At 39.2% G+C, this 19,753-nt stretch overlaps 1 protein-coding gene across 1 annotated transcript in view; it reads left to right on the top strand.

Annotated features, from left to right (window-relative positions):
- Nucleotides 1–19,753, top strand: part of CSMD1 (CUB and Sushi multiple domains 1) — a 1,867,828-nt gene that overhangs the window by 966,420 nt on the left and 881,655 nt on the right. Inside the window, exon 7 of the mRNA XM_019538151.1 lies at nucleotides 8,610–8,687. Within this exon, the coding sequence (XP_019393696.1) occupies nucleotides 8,610–8,687 (78 nt within the window). The remainder of the gene's footprint in view (nucleotides 1–8,609; nucleotides 8,688–19,753) is intronic.

Raw genomic sequence — 19,753 nt, 5'->3', positions numbered from 1 at the left:
CAATATATGCCTGGATTAGCATTTATACCTGCGTTGCTGCACAGTAAATAACTCTGTATTTACAAGTACTATCCTGCTGCGGAGTTTATTAGTTCCCTGAAGCCTAATAGCACTGTACATAATGCTTACTGCCGAGCTAATTAGGTAACTCAACAATAAACATCTCATGTAGATGTGCCCCTATTCTAATTATTTGTTGGAACCAAACAAAATATACCAAGTAATACCATACTTATTTATACTCGCATTCACCCACACACTTGCCACTTTCTAAACCTGAAAACAATTGTGGGAAGTAAAAAAACTAGCCATCAAAAATATCAACAGGTGTGGTTTTTAATTGGGACTTGATTAAGAGAACTGTACCTGAAGCCTAGTAAGACACCAACCCATAATCCGAGGGGGGAAATGTGTAAAAAGCCTTAACCCAACCCAAAACAAAACAAAATTATGGTTTTGAAGTAAAACCAAAACCCTAGTAAGAAGGAAGTGACATAAATTAATCAACATTTCCACCTGAGAGGGTTTGTTATGGCGGGGAGGAGAGGGGCAGGGAGGGGAGGAGAATATCATGTAATTAAAGACTATTGTATTTACAGGCAAAGGGATGAACTAAGAGTTGACTAAGAAATCAGTTTTTGTAGCCTCAGTGTTCTTGCATTGGCACGGTGTTGTCCTTGTAAGGGTGCAGGAAATTCACGAAGCAAGGATTTTCTATGCTATAATTTATTGGACAACCTGTATAGGTGGAGAAGCTACTGCACAGGCTTTCTGCCGTCAAGTGTCCTTCCTCTGTTCTAAGAAAGAGCTGCAAATCCAACAGTTTGCTTGGAGGTATGGAGTCCTGCACTAAGACTGAAGAAGCTGTTACAAAACACTTTAAACCCTTCTTTTGTTGCAGTTTTTTATGCAATTCCCCAGGGTTAAAAACAAAGAAAATGCCAGACAAGAGTAAATTATGTCGTCATGCTGAATCCTGTATGGATGATTAGTAGGATTAAAATCTCTAGGTGCACAGCAGTATCTGTTGCCACTTCAACTAAACAGTTGCTGATAGCCTGGTAACTCACTTAGTTGAAATGCTCTGCTAGTGTGCCCTGCTAGTGTGCCCTTACTACACAGGAAGAATATCCATATAGGCAGTTTGCACAAAATATCTAGTGCTTTGGAAATGCATCATCTAGCTTACTAAGCACTTGTTCCTCCAGTGGTAGCAAATTAGGTGGATTAAAATTCATTTATGTACTCACAGGAAAAAAATCCCAACAGACATTGCAAATCTAGAGGAGAAATTCTTTCCTAACATTATGTCTTCAGATTTGTTTGACACTCAGCATTTGGTTAGGTGGATCTAAGTGCCAATCTGTACACATTTGAGGAAGGTATAATGGGCCAAAAATGGCTAATCTGATCTAATTTAGCTCACCTTCTGGGTTATGGGTTAGCTTGATCTAACCAATATCAGTACATGTTCAGAGTGCAGCTCCAGGGCTGGGAAAGCCCCAGGACTTACTGGTTTCCCCAATCCCAGCCACCCTTCCTCCCACTCTGGTTTACTTAGATTGGGTTCCTGACACTGGCAGTCATGTATACGTGCTGCTTCCAAATTATGTTCATGTGGTTTAAAGTAAGCCAGTTGATCAGAGATCAGGTCCCACAAATGTGTTTACGCACCTGAGACAGACCAACCAGATAAACCTCTCTGGTATTTCTCTGTACCAAAACGAGCACTAAAACAGTCCAGCTAGTCAAACATTAATATTTGGCAGACCTGCTGAGGCTATTTATAATATGTTCAAAAAGATTTTTAAGTACTTGAGAAAAAATATAAATTGGTTGTAAATCTAAGAAAATTAGAATAATTCAACTTGCTAATAAAACACAACCTTCTCTCAGCAAAGACAATTAACCACTGTCAAAGATTAGAAGGATGCAGTTTACTGCTTTAGATCACTACTAATCTTGCCTTCCTTTTGCAAGAATAAGTGTTTTCCTATAAATTAGGGAATTCATCAGGTAAGGAAAATACAAAAGAGGTCTGGCTTGCTAAATGACATTTTTACCTGATCGAAAATACCAATATATACAAATTATTCCTCCTTTTCAAATACGGAGTTATATTGCTCTGTATTATTTTCACAAAAGTCTACTGAGCCTTTAAATATTCTTAGCGGGGTTTTCTTCATAGCTGAAAACTGAGTCTGGAATACAGAGGAATTACTCTTTTGGGGTTTTTTTTCTTTCAATCCCACTGTTTCATATGTTAACATTTTGAGAGCTAACCAGAAGTGAGTGATCTGTTTAAAAGGCTGGTGGAAAATATTTGTTTTCCAGTTCTTGCAGTATAGTTCCCAATAATACATTTTTAGTGCTTACTTTTAAATGATCAAATAAAAATTACCTGCAAGTTGAATTTTACCTTATTTTAGCTTATTATAATACAGGGGAGGGGAGGAGAGAGAGGATATTTCAAATGAAATTTAAAATCGATAAGAAGAAAATACACTTTACGCCTTGCATGATTTACATATAGAATTCATTATCACTGATTATCAGACACCAAGAGTTTAGTAAAATTCAAAATAGTATTGAATCTTCACTTGAGTAATGGCAACATTTACATTTATTTTAGGTAGGTAAATAGGTAGGCTAGTAAGTAGTTAAAATTACGACTCGTGCTCTGTAGCAACCAGCTATTCAGTTGACGATTGAAAAGTGTTTCTTTTTTCCCCCTTCTCTCCTGGTTGCAGGGGCTTATCTTATCCAACTTTTCAATTTGAACCCCTGTAAAAAATAATTATTGCGTCTACTACTATGTGAATTTGTAGTTACTTCAATATAGAAAGTAAAAGATTATTTCAATGTTTACTGTCTCTAGTCAGTACCCAGAAAACTTCTTTATACATCTCTTCGATGTTAAATTTGAAAATTCCTCTGTAAACTGGTTCTCAAAGTACATGTAAATATCATCAGCAGAATATTAGCTTTTTAGATGTGCTTAATTTTAATTTTAATGTAGTTAGTAAGATAATGGAGATTGTTTCATTTAGGCTTTTGTATAGGTTGAATCAGGCATTTATATTATGGTTCACTGGTGCTGATATTCTGGTACTGTCACTGTAATAAAAACGTTAGGAAAAGTTTGCCAGACTCAGAAATAAATTCCTAAAAGAACATGAACATATTACTGCAGAAAGGTAACATGAATTCAATTAATTCAATCTAAATAAATGCTTAAGTGGTGATTATAGAAAGCAATATAAATACTTAAAACACAATAATTTAAAGGATAGAAATATGCTGTTTATACTTGTAATCCTGGGTGCAATGCTATCTATGCCCTCACCTGAATAGTGGGCTCCTGGGGTACCCAGTAGCCAATGGTCCCACCCAGCTCCCTGGGTACCTGCTGCAGGGTCCTGGAGTGGAGAGCCTCCCTTCACAATCAAACAACCTTGCAGACCATTATCAAACTATTTACAGGATTTAGTTATTTACAAGATGACATATAACCAATGCAATAGAACAAATGTTATACTTCATACCCATGATAAATAAGGAACCAATAAATAAATACATTGATACTCGAACTAATAAACCATCAATAACTTATTTACACAGTCTATAACTTGTACACTGGGTACTGAGGACCTTGCATGCACAGCCCATGGCTGGGTATCTCAGGGAGCAAGACAGTGTCTGTGCCCCCGGCACAGGATCTGTGGGCAGTCCCTGGTGCTGGCCTCCCTCTCAGAAGCTCCAGGGGTTTCCATGCAGCAGGTGTTTGCCCCTCCCCTACAAGAGAGCTGATTCCCCTGGCTCAGCAGGGGGCAGTGTCTGAGTGGTGGCCAGGGAGTGGGAGCACTGCAGCAGCCACTTTCAGGGGCACCTTGTCTGAGGGGTACCTCCCTGGTCAGTGAGATCCTCCTCCCCCCCGGTTGGTGAGATTGGCCATGAGGGGTGCATGTGCCCCCCACCCCCAACTAAGGTGGCAACAGTTACCCATGGGCCAAGGCTCTCTCCAGCATCCTGAGCCTGCTCCTCCCCAGTGTCATCACAGGGAAACAACAGGGCAATATCTAGCAGTCTCTGGCCCTGAGTCCCCCTCCCCTGCTGTGCTTACCCAGTCACACAAGGTCTTGCAGGAGGGTCTTGCCAGACTCAGAGTCTCCTCACAGGCAGCTCCACCCTAAGAGGAAGTGGGGGAGAACAGACACAGTGTAGCACTCTCAGTGGTGCAGCCTTTCACTGCTACTTCTGCAGGGCTCTGCCAGGGCCTTTTGGGGGAGACAGCCATGGGGAGACCTTTTCCCAGGTCTGTCTTTCACCCCCTCTCTCTTCTTTGTTCTCCTCCCTGGGAAAACTACTCACCTCTTTCTATCAAGCCTTTCAGCCAGTCCCCGGCCCGGGTTCTTCCCGGGCTTTTGCTAATGCTAATTCCAACCCTGCTGGGGTTACATCACGCCTCCCGCTTCCAAGAGGGCTACCACCAAAACAGCTTCACTCACTGTCAGGCATACAGTATTCCTACTGGGACAAACTCTGTCTCTTTGCACTCTGTCCGTCTGCAGGGCAGCCTTTCCTATTCCTTCAGGTGGGTCTATTCTTAATTGGGCTATGTACTGGAAATTATTAATGAAAGCCCATTGCTCTGTTCTACCATTAAATGACAAATTAGCTTTGAAATTAGGAAAATATTACTAATGACAAGAACAATCACATAGCACAATGTTTTGCTGGTGGTGTGGTTTGGAAAACTGGGCAGAGATATAAGCAGGGAGTAGATAATTTAAGGGAAGTGCACAACTTAAGGGAAATGCAGAGGAGGTTTGGTTATTTGTTTTTTTCTCTAGGAGATTAGACCTGATAACTTAAACAGTGGCCCTTAGTACTCTGGGACCTGTTGTTATTGCCTGACAGTTATTTTTTAAATACTGCATGATGTACACTTTTAAGAGACTTTGGATGCATCTACATGTGCAATTAATGCACAAAAAGCATACTTTACAGTAAAATACTACACAGTAAGTTTTCCCTGAGAGCACATCAACATGTGTGCCCATCAGGAGCAAATTTGCTCTTGATGGCCACATCTAGATGAGTGCAGCTGTGCAGTATATGGTGGCGCAGACAAGTCTGCAGTACCACATACTTCATGTTCAGTTGTTCTCTGTGCTGCAAGGGAGCAGCACCGAGGTTTTTTTGTTTTTTGTTTTTACCTCTGGGTATCCCATGGAGGAAAAAACCTGCAGAGAAAAAATGCAGAGCACTGCATGCATGGGCAGTATGTGCCTCTCAGTATCAGAGCTGGATCACCCAGAGCTGCGCTGTGGCTGTCAGCTAGGCCCGCATAGCAGAATCGCCATTGGTGCAGCCCAAGGAGGTCCTTAGGACCCCAGATAAGGCTGCTGGAGCCAGGCTAGTGCTGGCTCCAGCCTCCCCTAGTGCCCCTGGGGTAACTTGCCACATGCCAGAGGGTGCTTGGCACAGGTGTTCTCTGAGGACAAGTAGCAGTGGCACAAGGTACATCACGGTTAGTTGTCCCTCTGGAGTCAAACACTACATGTGTATACAGCTGATGGGAGCAGTTCAGGGCAGGGATACCCCTTCCATGCTCTGTTACCATATGGTAGCCAGGGGGAGTGCTAGGCTCCCCCAGGTATCAGCCCAGGCTGGGAGGGGGCATCAGGGTCAGGCCTGTGCTCCACAGGGTGGGGGGAGCTGTCCTGCCTCCATGGCAGCTGCCTCCCACCCTGCACCCCTGCCCCAGGCAGCTACCAATTCCTCACTCAGATCTCTCAGACTCTAAGATTGGAGCTCTGGCCAGGACTGGCTCTGATCTCAGAGCTGGAGCCCAGGGTCTGCTTGTTATGGTGGCAAGGGACATTGTCCCTACCTCAGATCTGAGGCAGAGTCAGCCCCAGCAACAGGCAGCTGCTGGGGACAGAGGACAATGTCCCAACTCTGGCCTTGATCTGGGAGCCAGGGCCAGCAGTTGCCTGCTGTGGGCAGGGGACATTGTCCCAGTCCCTTCTCTAATGGGCTGGTTGGAGCAGGGGCTGGGAAGCAGGCAGCTGCCCAGGGAAAGGGACAGGTCTCACGTCCTCTGCTGCCTGAGCTGATTGGGAGCAACTATGTAACTGTGCACTACTCCACGTTAACTAGTATGCAGTATTTACAGGTAGCAGAAAACTGAACATTAGTCTATTTTAATCTGCAGTAGATGCTGCGTGTAAAAAAACAGTTATGCTTTAGTGCCCAGATTAGTCTTCTGTGCAGTAAAGTGCCTCATGTAGACACATCCTTTGTTTTGTAATTCCACAAAGAAAACAAAATGACGTTAATTATCTGTATACACAGATGGATTTAGTACTGCATAGGCAGAGTAAGGTGCCTAAAGGAAAGTCTGATCATGAAATCCCCCCACCTAATTTACTGCTGCCCAAGATTTTACAAATAAAATTTCTTGGGTACAAATAAAAATCTTATCTGATCTAAAAACTCAAACAAGATGTCTCCTTAATCTCCCGAGTCATTCAATCTAGTAGGTATGTGATAGGTACGAAGAGTATTCCTCTCTCCCTAAAGCAATATAAATGGCTTGGAGACTTTTCTGTGGGAGATGTGGTTTTAAGCCCTCTGCTGTCCTTTGATGGGCATATACCCCAAATATCCCAGATTCTGAGTGAGCACTTTAAACAACTGATCTAGTGTTCATAACAGCATCCTCACCATTCCCCCCTTTTTCTAAGGAAAGGTGGTTCTTACCTTATTAAAGGAAAACTGAAGCCAGAAGAGGGTTCATAGCTGAGAATTGTCATCTGTGCTGAAAACCTGAAAAGGGGGTAGATTTCAGTATTTTCTATTGGATAACAGGTGGCTCCAAACTCTGCATTCGAGCTGCCATGAATGCCACTGAGACTCCTAACTGTCCCCATTCACTGTCCAGGGAGCCCAGGTGCTGAAGTACAGGCCATGTATTCTGCTCTAGGAGCTAGAAACCATCTTTAAAAGGGTATTCAATTGCTTTAGGTGCCTGAATACTTTTTTGAATCTGACTCCAGATTCAGAGATAAATATTTCAATGATGAACTTGATAATACCCATCTCTGTGCCTCTGAGATACACATTGCTATCGTATTCTTTATTTTAAGAATTTAAATAAAATGTTGAATGTAAATGAAATTTAAAAATGGTCTATTTCCAGATGCCTTCAAACTTGCTTTCCAGAATGTCAGCTCATTCCTTTTTTTCTGTTTCCCTGTAAATGTTATGTTCAGCATATGCATTTTTTTTCCTGGCAGAACCCTTTGAGAAGAATATAGGTAGCATCTTCAGAAGATGCACTACCCACCAATTGCAGACAATTAACTAAAGTGACATTTCACTTTCCTTTAATGAGTTTTAACATACATTTTGCCAGTTATAAATACGTGCTTTTATATTTCCAAGTATTTCACAGCATATGTGGCTGTGCCTCCTGTAGCAAGTGAACACAAAATATTAGTCCTTAAGAAACAGCTGCAATATTTTGATAAAAAAGAGCAGTAGAGATGCAGATAATATATATTCATTCTCTTGAAATGGGTCATTTAAACAGATGCCAGCATGTGGATCCTACCCTTGTGTCTGTTATAATATTTATATATACTTATGTGCATGTACTAACAAATGTAGATTTTGTTCATTCTATCTATTGTCAAAATTCAATGCAATGTTTTTTATTTGCATACATTTCTTTTGTGTGAATACATGTGGTGTTTTTTTAAAAGCTATTTAACATTGTTTGTATTTATATGTTTGTGTTTATGATGACAGTATAAACTTTCCCTAATCTCTGTGGGGAAAGTTTGAATGTAAAACAAGTATTGTTCTCTGATTACTGGTGTTAGTTTTCCACATGACATTCCTGGAGGTGTTTTCACCATTGTGACATTGAGAGGCCTAAGCTTTTTATTAAGCTGTTGTTTTTGTAGGACTGCTACATACCATTTTGTAGATTTGCTGCATATTCATCTTTCACATCTGATTCTCCCTTTAAATAAAGGGGACTTAGAAGGAAAAGTGATTTATTTTTTAAATTCTTTAAATGATTTATTATTATGACCCCCATGTCATTTTGTAAAACATATAATATTTAAGAGCTTTCAGTCCAAGTTCTGAGTACCTTAAAAATTAATATGTGAGATTAAGATGCATGTTTTTGGAAGTTCTTTGTCCAACAAAAATTAGAAGAAGGATTTGAAAAATGTTTACATTTTCATCATTTACAGTAGCAAAAAGAATTCATTAGAATATTATTGAGCCAGATTTTTATTTTGTTTGATTTTTGTGATACATACACATTCTGATTGGAAATCAAAATATTATTATGGCAAATATTTGCTAATAAAGATCTTAACTGCCTTCTGATATATAGTTATTAAGTTATTGTTATTTCAGGGAAAGAAGTAAATTGGGTTATGAGGGGAAAATAGAATAAAATCCATTTTTTGTAGGATTTTGGTATTCCTTTTTATCCCTTTTTATTACGTATGTTTTGGATTGGGTACAAGTATGTCTTTACTATGTGTCTCAATAAACTTGTCTTGTTTGCTTGATTTTTGCAGTGAAAAAAGCAATTGAATTGAAGTCAAGAGGAGTCAAAATGCTGCCCAGCAAAGACAGTAATCACAAAAATTCTGTCTGTAAGTTGGCTTCGTTGCTATCTTTGTAATGAGTGTGTGTGTGTGTTTGTGTGTTCCATTTCCATTAAAAGTATGAATAAGGAGATAGAGATATGGCGTGGGAGGAGGTCTGCTTATGCGATCAAGCATCCGATCCCATCATGCCTTATTGCCAGTGCAGGAGGAGCCTGGGATGCCAGGCTGCTTGTGCAGCAGCAAGTAGCAAGCTTCTGCAGCTGGGAGCCCATCAGCTGAGGAGACTCCCAGCTGCCGGGGCACCCATGTGTGCCCATGTGAGGGTTCTCCCAGCCAAAGGATCACAAGCTTCACGTTCAATTAATGTTGTGATAAGAACCAACCACAAAATTCTTAGACATTACTTGTGGAATTACTTTGTGGCTTAAACCTTGTTTTATGACACCATTAATTGCTTTAACTGTAGTTCGTTACAGCTTAAGGTGTGATTAACTTGTTAATCATGTCCTAAATATAATGAATGGCAGAGACTTTATTCTTTTCTGACTTTGGACTAACATGGTTAACTACTTCTCTCTACATAGGAGAGAACAGTTATGGTTATTTCATTCCCTTCTTTTGTGATGTTTTCCAGTTTTCTTGAACAGAAAAGAATTAGGCAGTACCTAAATACACAATTTATCACCTCTGTGGCTAGTTAGTTGTGTTTTTGTAGTACTGAACATTCGCTTAAATCTTCATTCAAGTTGAGGGGTTTTTTATTTTTAATTTTGTTTGTTTTTCAAATCAATGACTTCCATAATAGTGTTGAGTCCTTTGGGGAGGGGAGAAACAATCTGTGTTCTCTTAGGTAATTTTACTCACCTGTTTTAAGTACTTACCTATACTTTGCTTGTATAAATCGACACAATGCTAAATGGTCCATGAAAACAAAGGCATGTCCTCTTCAATACTGCATCAAACATGACATGTTGTCTGTACTAAGGGCTTACTAAATGGGTGAGTTAACATAATACAATTTTGAATATAAGTGATGAATAAAAGTCCCTTGAAATTCATCAAAAGATTATCAGGTTTTTCATTTTAGTTCACTCAGATGTTTCACTAAAAATATTTTTAAAACGAAATACTTAAAAGTGTGTACTATTTCTTAAAATTGCTACTATTACTGAAGTACCTTACATTTCTCCCACAGAGTTTAGTATGCGTGAATAATCCCTAGGCTCACAGTTAGGGAAAAAAGAGAGCTATTTTAAGGCAATGATTTTTGCTATGTCAACTTAAAAAACAAATGACTTTACAGATTCCGTATTGATTTGTTGTTACACGTTTAGATGAATTGATAGCACATGCTGAGTTACTCAGCTGTTGAAGCCAGAGTGGCTAATTCCCAAACAAAATGCTGCTGCTGATTCAGTAGTAATGATTTTTTTCTCTCCCCTGCCCCTTTCTTTATTATTTACTATGCAGTGGGGTAAAATTTTATTCACTAATCTTTAAATAACACTTCTGCTTCTCTCATGCTTCATTTTTACTACCATTAAAATACTATTTTGTTAAACCTATATGGCTACTAAAAATTGGGCACTTCCATTAGTAAAAAGATAGTTTGTTAATAGGGACTAATATTTCACTGAATATTTGCACTCTGTGTGTCACTTTTAATCTGTTTTATTTTTGTCCCAGCTATAGAACAGATTAGGAAAGGCCTTTTATCTATATAAATAATAGATAAGTATTGAGGAATGAATTGCCAGCTGGTGGGCTGAATGATACTACAAAACTGGTATAACAACAATTGTATCTCATTCACTTCACTTTGCTATTGTAAGAGACGCTATTTTGATGATCCTTTTTTATGAAAGTTAAGGATTATTAAAATACTATTACCAAATAACTACTGACTTCCTGTTTTTCTCATTACTACTTTACTACTTTAATATAAATCTTTAAAAATCTCATCTTTATGATATGGCTTGGTTGGTTTTATTTATTTATTTTAGTGGGGGAAAGAAATAAATGGATCCTAACAGTTGTCTGATTTTGCATTTTTTTGAATAGCCATTTTTACCTTACTTTATATTACTTTACACCTTTTTCCCTTCACAATGAGCAAGTGAAATTCCACCTCTTTTGAAGAAGAAATTGACATTTTTGCACCTGTACCCATTTATGAGTTAAATTGCTGTCCAGAAATTCTGCCAAGGAGACATTGTTTAGTATTTTTCATCAACAACTTACAGAAAGCTAAGACTTAAGAAAAGTCCACTGCAGGTGACTTACGAAAGCCGTCTAGTTCAGTGGAATCCTACAAAATGCATGTTTCATGCTATTTATCTAAAATCAACAACAGCTTCTCAAAGAACTGAATTAATATTGTTTTCTTTGTAGACTTGCTTTTCAATGGTACGCTATCACAGTAATAAGGATTCTACTCTGAGTTTATAAGGTAGAAAAATAGTTTTGTAAGGGTAAATAATGATTTGCAGTCTAAATACAATGGAGTCCAGTACATATAAGCATATAATGGTTTCTGTGATAGTGTGTCTTGATCTATATAGTATATTACATATACCTGCTTTGCTGTCAATATGCTTTTGGTTCGTACTGACGTACTGTGGTAAAAAAGATACCATCCTCCTAATTCTTCTGCTAGGATAGTCCTATTCAGTTAGGGTGAAGTTGTTACACAGGTGTGCAGGTTAGCCCATATAGAACAGCTTGTGAAACTGAAGTTTAGGGTACTTTTTGCAGTCTGTCAGGTTAAATCAGAGCTACACTGCAGTTTAGAAGATATCTCAAATATTGAGGGAAGACAAGTTTTAGCATGAACTCTGTGGGGGTTCATTTACCCTAAATAGCAATGAGGGCCTTGTTACACGTTACACTGTGAGCTGCACAAATTATGATCAGTGTTAGTGCTAACTCAAGTTTGAAGAAGTCACATTCAGGCCAGCAGGGGCCTGGAGTAATGAAAGGTAAGAATACCCCCCATCTCCCATTCTGGGCTATCCCCTTGTCCCCCTGAGGCTTCCCCTGTCCCTCCCATCCCCAGAATGCCTTCTTCCCACACTGCCTATTTGTAGCTGTCCAGCTGTCTGTCCTAGGGGAACAGGCATGGAAGGGTTAGCTGTTGCTGCTGGGCTGCTCCTCTTTTGGGAACTGAGCCCACCCAGAAAGCAGCAGCAGCCAGGAAAGCAATTAACTCTTCCCTGTTTGCTCCTTCGAAAGACAGCCAGGAAGCTACAAGTAGATGGAGGACAGTGGTAGGGATCTGGGATAGTGAGGCAGGAGGGAGGAAGAAGGCAGTGGGCCTAATCTAGGCCAGCAAGGAAATGGAGGGGGAGGGTGGGATGTTTACACTAAAGCACAGCCTAGAGTGGTGCAACATGAGCCTGATAACATATATCAGAGAGAATCCTGCTCTAGAGTGGTATAAGTGAGCTGCATAATGAGCGCTTAAAACAAGTTTCACGTGTTAATGTGAGGACAATCCAGGTGTTAAGAGCTCTAGGATACACCCAAAATTACAGTATGAGGACCTTATTACATGGTAATTTTGAGTGACTCCTGTAGCTCTTAGCTCCTAAATTATCTGCATATTAACACCTTAAAGTAATTTTAAACACTTGTTATGCAGCTCAAAGTTATGCCACTCCAGGGCAGGATTATCTCTGAGCTGCACTACCCAGTTCCTGTTCCATTAAGTCCACTCGCCACAGATTTGCTGGCCAAGCTGAAGTTCTCCCGTATCCCATGATCTCTCATACCCCTGCCCATAGAGCCTGTCCTGGTTCATCAGCCCTTTAGTGGTAACTCATAGATATAGTTCCTAGTCCTGCATCTGCTCACATACGTCTCTCTGTGGCAAATGACAGCTGTGCAGGTAGGGGACAGGTAGAGAAGGTTTCTAGACTAAGGATGTAACTGCTTCAAACACCAGGGCTAGGGACAGACATTCAAAAAGCCTGAGACCAAATTGATTCAATCTTTTCAGGTTAGTCTAACCTGCCTAGGTTGAATCAGTTTGCAACTGTGCAGGCATTCCCTCTGGTCTGAGGAAATGCAGCTACATGCCTGCAGTCACTCAGGCTAGAAGCTGGGAGGTGCTAGAGCAGCCCTCCCTTCCATTCGACAGTGCTGAGTTGGGGTGCGGGCATGGCCAGGTCCTGGCAGAAGGCTCTGATTAGGGAGCCATTTAATACCCACCCTGCCTGCACCACTCCAGGCTTTTCCCCACTTGCCGCTCAACAGGTGGGACTGTTGCCATCCCCCAGCCCCAAGCTAGCATTCTGTGGTAAAGTGGGGCTGTGCAGGGCATGCATGCATTTGTTGCTGATACTGAGCTTTTCAATCTCCCCCTCCCTGCTTCTTCCTACTGTCTGCAAACCTGACAGGCAAGGAAGCCTGGTGGAATTACAGACACACGCACACAGACACCTCTCAGCATTAGCTAGCCAAGGGTCTGTATGGCTAGAGTCCATACTGTGGGAGATGGGAGGAAGTGGGGATCCCTGCTTAAACAGCAATGGTGAGGTGGGGCAGGGGGAAACCAGGCAAACCTTGCTGTCCCTGCAGTCTCCACTAGAGCTCCAGCTAGGGAGCAGAGGGTCTGGACCAGCTCTGTTCTCTGGAACAGAGACCCCTGCCCAGCCCAGCCCAGCCCAGGGCTGCAATGCGTCTGGGATGCTGGGGGACTCTGGTTTAACTTAAACCAGGAAGGGTTCTGGGACAGACACTGCATTAGTTGGCTTGACCCAAATCAGCTACGTCAGATACTACATTCAACCAGGTTTATCTTAAACCAGTTTTAGACATTTTGAAACTGGTTTATGTGCACTGAAATTATGTTCTGTTACAGGTGTAAACCAATTTCTGATCACTTAAATAGGTTTATGTGTAATGTCTGTCCCTAACCCAAACTAGCACTAACATTGATCGACATGTATGTGGTTCACAGTGTAAGATGCAACAAGGCCCTAAATTTACAGAGTACCCAAGCTAGCTCAAATATCTATAATGCTGTTTTGGAATCTGTAGTGTAGACATACCCTATGTTTGAGATGTATTATTTTACAACTAATACATATTTAATATTTGTGGGGACAATAGAGGACTATACTCCGTCCATGCTCAGAGTGGGGAGTGGAATTGGACAAATCTGGGGAGGAAGGAATGGATCTTTTTTCTGACTTTAATAATTTAGTAAGTTAGTAATTTTCCAGCCATATTAATGTTTTACTGAATTGTCCCCATGTGTTGCAAGCTGGGGGTAATTGAGGGGTAGTCAGAAAGTGGACTACAAAGTTACTGCATGGGTCTTTGAAGATCCAATAGGTGTAAAGACATTTTTTTTCTGTGGCAAGATAAATGCCAATCTCTAGTAGAACCATGCAGAAAAATCTTGCAAGGAAAGGTTGCTAAATTTTCCTTACAAAAATAATAAATGTATTAAATTATTTGCTTTTGCTGTATACAGAGCTGATCTAGACAGTGATTGAACTAGAAAAATATATCCTTCCCAGTATTTATAATATGCCTTGGGATTGTTGTATAGAGTGTGATAGAAAAATACTATTAATATTTTTTTTAAAAGATGAAGTACATGAAACTGTTTAAAGGAGAGTTGTCGTGACAGTCCTGTCACTACTAATAAATAAAAGGAAGCAATATAAAGATGAAATTAAGTGATCCTACAGCTATGAAATACCTTCTTACCTAGCAAGCAGGTTTTCCTTTTGTAAAGCTCTTCTTGTCGGTCTTTCTGAGCAAGTGCTAAGTTAAAAACAATAAAGAAACAAAAATAACATAAGTCTACCTGTTTCCTTGACTGGTCTCACTTTCAGTTAAGCCAAATGAAGCAAAATCTAAAACATGTTGGCAGGCCTCTGGCTTGATTTTCATCTTGAGTTAAACAGTAGTGTTTCTGAGCTCTTGTAAAAGCCTAAGGGGGCTTGTTTGCTGAAGTCTGATGCTCTGTTGATCAGTTTTCTGTTGCCCTGGAGGTCACTATTTCAGTCACCAGATGCAGTTACCTGTTTGTAACAAAAAGCCACCAACGTAATACAGTTCTGCCTCCTCATACCATTTACAAATGTGTGTGTGCATAAGTCCAAACCCAAGGATCTCCTATGACAATAAGTTCTACCTCATTTTGAAAACTGTCATCTCTTTCAGTCTTCATAATGCATTGCAATATTATGGAGGAAAACAAGTAGTGACAGTTCTTTTGTGGTTCACTACTAACATATCCTAGACATTTATTGTATCAGTGAGTCTAGTGTGCTCGTTTCTTGATAGGTCATATGAAATATAGATTCTCAGAAGTACAATAGAATCTTTGTCTAATACCTTTTTCAGAAATACAAGGTATGAAATTGAGGCCCAGATCCTTAAAAGTATTGAGTCAGTGGGAATGAGTTGTCAATATGTTTAAAAATTTGGGTGTAATTGAGGTGGGGAAGGGGCATTTGTGTGGTCATGCTGTATTGTACTTCACTAAATCATAACCCAAAGGAACTCAATTTCTCAATTTGGGTCTGGGTACACACAATCCTAAATCCCCAAATGGCCATACATAATCCTAAACTCTCCAGGCAGTCATGAAAGATGTTTTCCATAGTTTCAAATCCCAAAGCTTTTGAAGGAAAACATTTTTTTAAACTGATGTTTAAATCAGGCTTTTCTGTAAATGAGCATAGAAACACCCCATGACTTATTGATGGATTAATTACAATGTCAGGAAAACAATAGGCTTAAATAATTAAGATTCTAAGCATAGAGAGTCTGTAAATATCTCATTTTATTTCAGAATGTCCTTTTTCCCGAAATACTGAACATATGCTGTGCACTCAGTCGCTGAGATCATTTCCCATGAAAGAAATCTAGAGCAATATTAATGTATCACTAGCATTCATGAGCTACGGAAAAAGGAGCTGATGCTGAAAACATGTCTATTATTAATCTGATATATTAATTGAATCATTTATATGAGTAAAGTTTACCTACATGAATAATTGTTTCTGGGAATAAAACCTTAACCTAGGAACATTTTTGCTATATGTATTCAGATGCTGAGATGCACATAATGTAACATTCTATTATATCACTTACTGTTTGTCTAATGAAGGATTAATGTCTCCATTCCTCATTTTTCTGTGTGGCATTGATTTTACTATAGAGTAATATTTGACAGTGGGGGAAATAACTAAAGCATTAACCTCTAACAGTTGCATAAAGCTTTAATAAAGCAAGAGGGATAATTATCCTTATCTACTTTGTTCACTCATAAAATGTAATAATACAGAGTTGCCCAAGTGTTAAAGATTTTAGTTTTCTCAACAAAGTTACATGTCCCTGTGTAATAATATTATACAAAGCTATTTTACTAGATTATATAAATTGCTTCATAAATCAGGTTAGTAAATTATACTTGCTGTTTCTAAATAAGCCTCCATCACGGCAGGAACTGAAATATCTCTTGAAATGCTATGTAAAAATCTTTCTGAGAAGAGAACTGCTGTCTGAATATATTTGTGGGGGAAAAAATCACTTATAACTGGAAGCAAAACAAGGTGCATCATTAATTATATAATATGTCATTTGCATATATAATTTCTAAAATAACCAGAAGAAATTACTTATTAAAATATGTAAAATGAGATGTAATTTGAATTATAGATGGATAGGATGAATAGTAATTCAGACAGGGAGTTGAAATTTCTATTAAATAGTTTTCATACACAGTTATGGAGCATTATTAATTATCTAAATTGAGCATCTCTTTTGTAGGCTAAATTGAAATGAATTCTTTATTTTGAACATCAAAACCACAGTGACTCACAACCTGTTGTTTAGCTGAACTCTACGCTATCTATTAATATAAATTTTTAAGTAAAATTCTTTAAAATTCCATTTATTGGCTAACTACCCTTGTCACCTCACTGATGACATATAGTGATGCAAGAAATTTTACTTTACATACAGTTTTCTCTTAATTTTCAAAATTAAGCCCTGAAAGGTGTAAAGTAAAGCAAATATATTGACAGATAAATTCTTTTAGGCTTATGCTTTTCAGAAAAAAATATTTTAGTGAGCATAGGTGACTGACTTCTAGAACTGAAAAAAAAAGCTTGAGAGGTCATACTGAACTATGGAACTTGACAATATACCTTGAAGTAGTACTGCAGGGTGAGCATATTACTTGGGTAAAGTCTCTTCTACATGGCCCTGCTTAACTGCTACAGATGCTAATCCTTGTTGTCTTTATAGAAAAGCAAAGGACATAATAAAATTCAGGTGGAATGCCAGCTGTGATGAATTGAAGTCCGATCCTGTTTGTCCTGTTGGGCTTTTGGCAGAATTTTCCTTGAATAGCTGATTGCAGTGCTAGTAAGAATATTTTTCCCCACCAGAAATGCTGGTTTCTTAGCAAAAAATTGAAACTCATTATCATCATTATCCTACTGTTGCTACTAAGCAAATCTTTCAGCTGAAAAATGAAGCAAAACAAAAGAAAAAAGAAAATGATCAGAAATTCCCCTTTAGCAGAAATTCCTCCATTGGCAGTTGCTGTTCTCATGCCACAAGCCCCATTCTTCTCTATCATTTAGACCAGGTTGTCCAGCTTCCAGGCAGTAAAGGGCCACATGACACACAAGCTGCAGTCCCAGAGGCACATGAGGTATGGGCACCGGACCAAGAACTGCTCGCCACATGGGCAGCCCAGTATGCTGCCTGCCACTACCACGCACACAGCATGGGAATCCTGCCTACCTCTTTCCCAGTCATGCCTGCCATGTGGGCAGCCTGGGCCTCCCTGCTATACAGTGCTCCCATGAGTCTCATTACTGTATTGATCGAGAAAGAATAACTTGAGGAACCTCATCCATAGAAAAGAATGGGGTACAATGCACCTGAACTTAAACTCTCATTCGAGAGAGACTTCTTATAACAAATTTCATTCAATGAAGAACATACTGTTTTTAGATCTCCAAATGGTATATCTTCAAATAGCCCTAACTGATAAGTAATATTGACTCTGTCTCTAGCTTCAGACCAAATAGATGGTTATGTTACTTTGTTTCCCCCACTGTAATCTATAATATATGATGAGCTTGCTCCCATTTAGAATGAGACTGTGAAATTTACAGAATTACTATGATGAGGTCTGTTATTAGCTTATTATCCTTTTAAAGGCCCAGGTGAGACTATAGCTTGCAATCCAGGATTACTAAAAAATATAGCAGAAGAAGCCACAGAAAGACAACCCAAGAATGTGTGTGAGGAACTGCTTTTTGTTGTATTGTGTCTTACACACAAAAGGTACCCAGCGTTTTTTTGTTCCGCTGCAGTGAAAATTTGTCATCCAGAAATCAATGTCATCTAATTTCTATCACTATGAAAAGCAATGTGTCAGAGTTTTCTAATTTAATACACCTGTATCTTGAGTTTCATGAGCTTTCTTGGAAAATAAGGTGTATGTGTTCATGGATGATGTATAATATTTTTTTCTTTTTCTTTGTTTGGAATCACCCCATTAGAGGTGACTCCAAAGGTAAGAGGTAAACCAAAGGGCAATGTATTTCCTAACTATCCATGAAAGAAATCAATACAATGTCTTAATTGTTTGCATTATAAAAGAACTAAGCTATGATGAAGCACCTAACGGACTACTGCAGATTATTTTTCAATAATTTTATATAATCCACTGCCTTTTTTTAAAAAAAAGCATATACTGTGTTAAGAATAATATGTGTGAAGACTACTCAAGGGAGACATCAGATACAATATAAGTTCACGTGCAATATGCATTCAAGATAAAGTAAAAAGACTTACATGTTCCAGATGAGGTGCAACAGTGCCTAATTTCCAGTTGCCTAGGCCCAACTTGCAATTCAGAGTTAGACCTGAAGATTCCCAATGACTTGCAAGACTTACATGATTTAGAAACCTGCAGATTAAGGAAAATTACTTAAATCTAGACCATAGGAAACATTAAGTACAAATATGTGTATGAATTCACATCTATAACTCTGTAACAGGAGTTTAGTTATCTTAGTGAAAGCTGGTGCCATTTTGCATTTGAGATCCTTGGTTTATATGCCAACAAATGTTCTTTTACAGAATGGAACAGGGTTTGGTGTTTCTTCTTTGAAAGGCAGGCACTGGAGGAAGAGGGGTCATGTGCTATGTGATTGCACAGGATGCACACGATTTGGGTATACTTCCCTCAGTCAAAAGGATTTAAAACCATGCTTTCTTACATCCCCAGAGAATGCCCTAACCATCAGGTTTATAGCCTAAATTGGAAGAGTATTTCAGCTCTTTCTTGAAACATTTAAACTCACTAGGTTGAAACTGTGGCACCATGTAGAAACATTTGAATCCACTTACTCTACTACTTTCAGGGTGCATCTACAGCTGCATTTACTGTGCATTAAATTTACTGCACAGTAAGTTACTGCTCAATAAGTGGTTTTTAGGCCAGCATCTACACGTGCAGGCATTAAAGTACAGTAACACTGTGTGTGTGGACTGATTTGGGACCCAAATGATACAGGTATCAAATTTATGCTCAAGATAGAGTAAGTCACCATATTTACTTTGCAGTACAGGTGTGCACATGTAGACACATGCCTGTGCTATGCAGTAATTTTTGGTTATTGTGCAGTAAATGTGCACATATAGATATGCCATGTGAGATTAGATCTCCTAACTATTATTGGATCGAGCTGCTTTACAGACTTAGGAGGTTGTCCATCTACTGTATTTACTTGAATCTAAGATGACCCTGAATTTAAGATGATCCTCCAATAATTGGATTCCACACCCAAAAAAAAAAAAAAATTGGTATTAGTTTTATAAACAGACCTACTAACAAAAAATGCAGCAATACAAGTAAGTCATGAGTTCAACATTAGCTTCAATTCAACTAAAACATTAACTTAATCTATATTAGGTTCTGTCCAGAACCTGATGAGTGCTACTTATTTCTTAGTGTCCCGGGGTGGGGAACCAAACCCCAGAGTCACGGTGGGCCGGGGTGGCAATTAGACACGGTAACAGGCCGGGTTCTATTGGCTATGGAGAACTGAGGCACGGGAAGCGTA

This window comes from Crocodylus porosus, unplaced genomic scaffold (genome assembly GCF_001723895.1).
Source record: "Crocodylus porosus isolate Cpor-Errol unplaced genomic scaffold, CroPor_comp1, whole genome shotgun sequence".
NCBI classification, from domain to species: domain Eukaryota; kingdom Metazoa; phylum Chordata; order Crocodylia; family Crocodylidae; genus Crocodylus; species Crocodylus porosus.
Note: the sequence above shows the minus strand (reverse complement) of the source record. Positions and strands in the feature narration are given on the sequence as shown.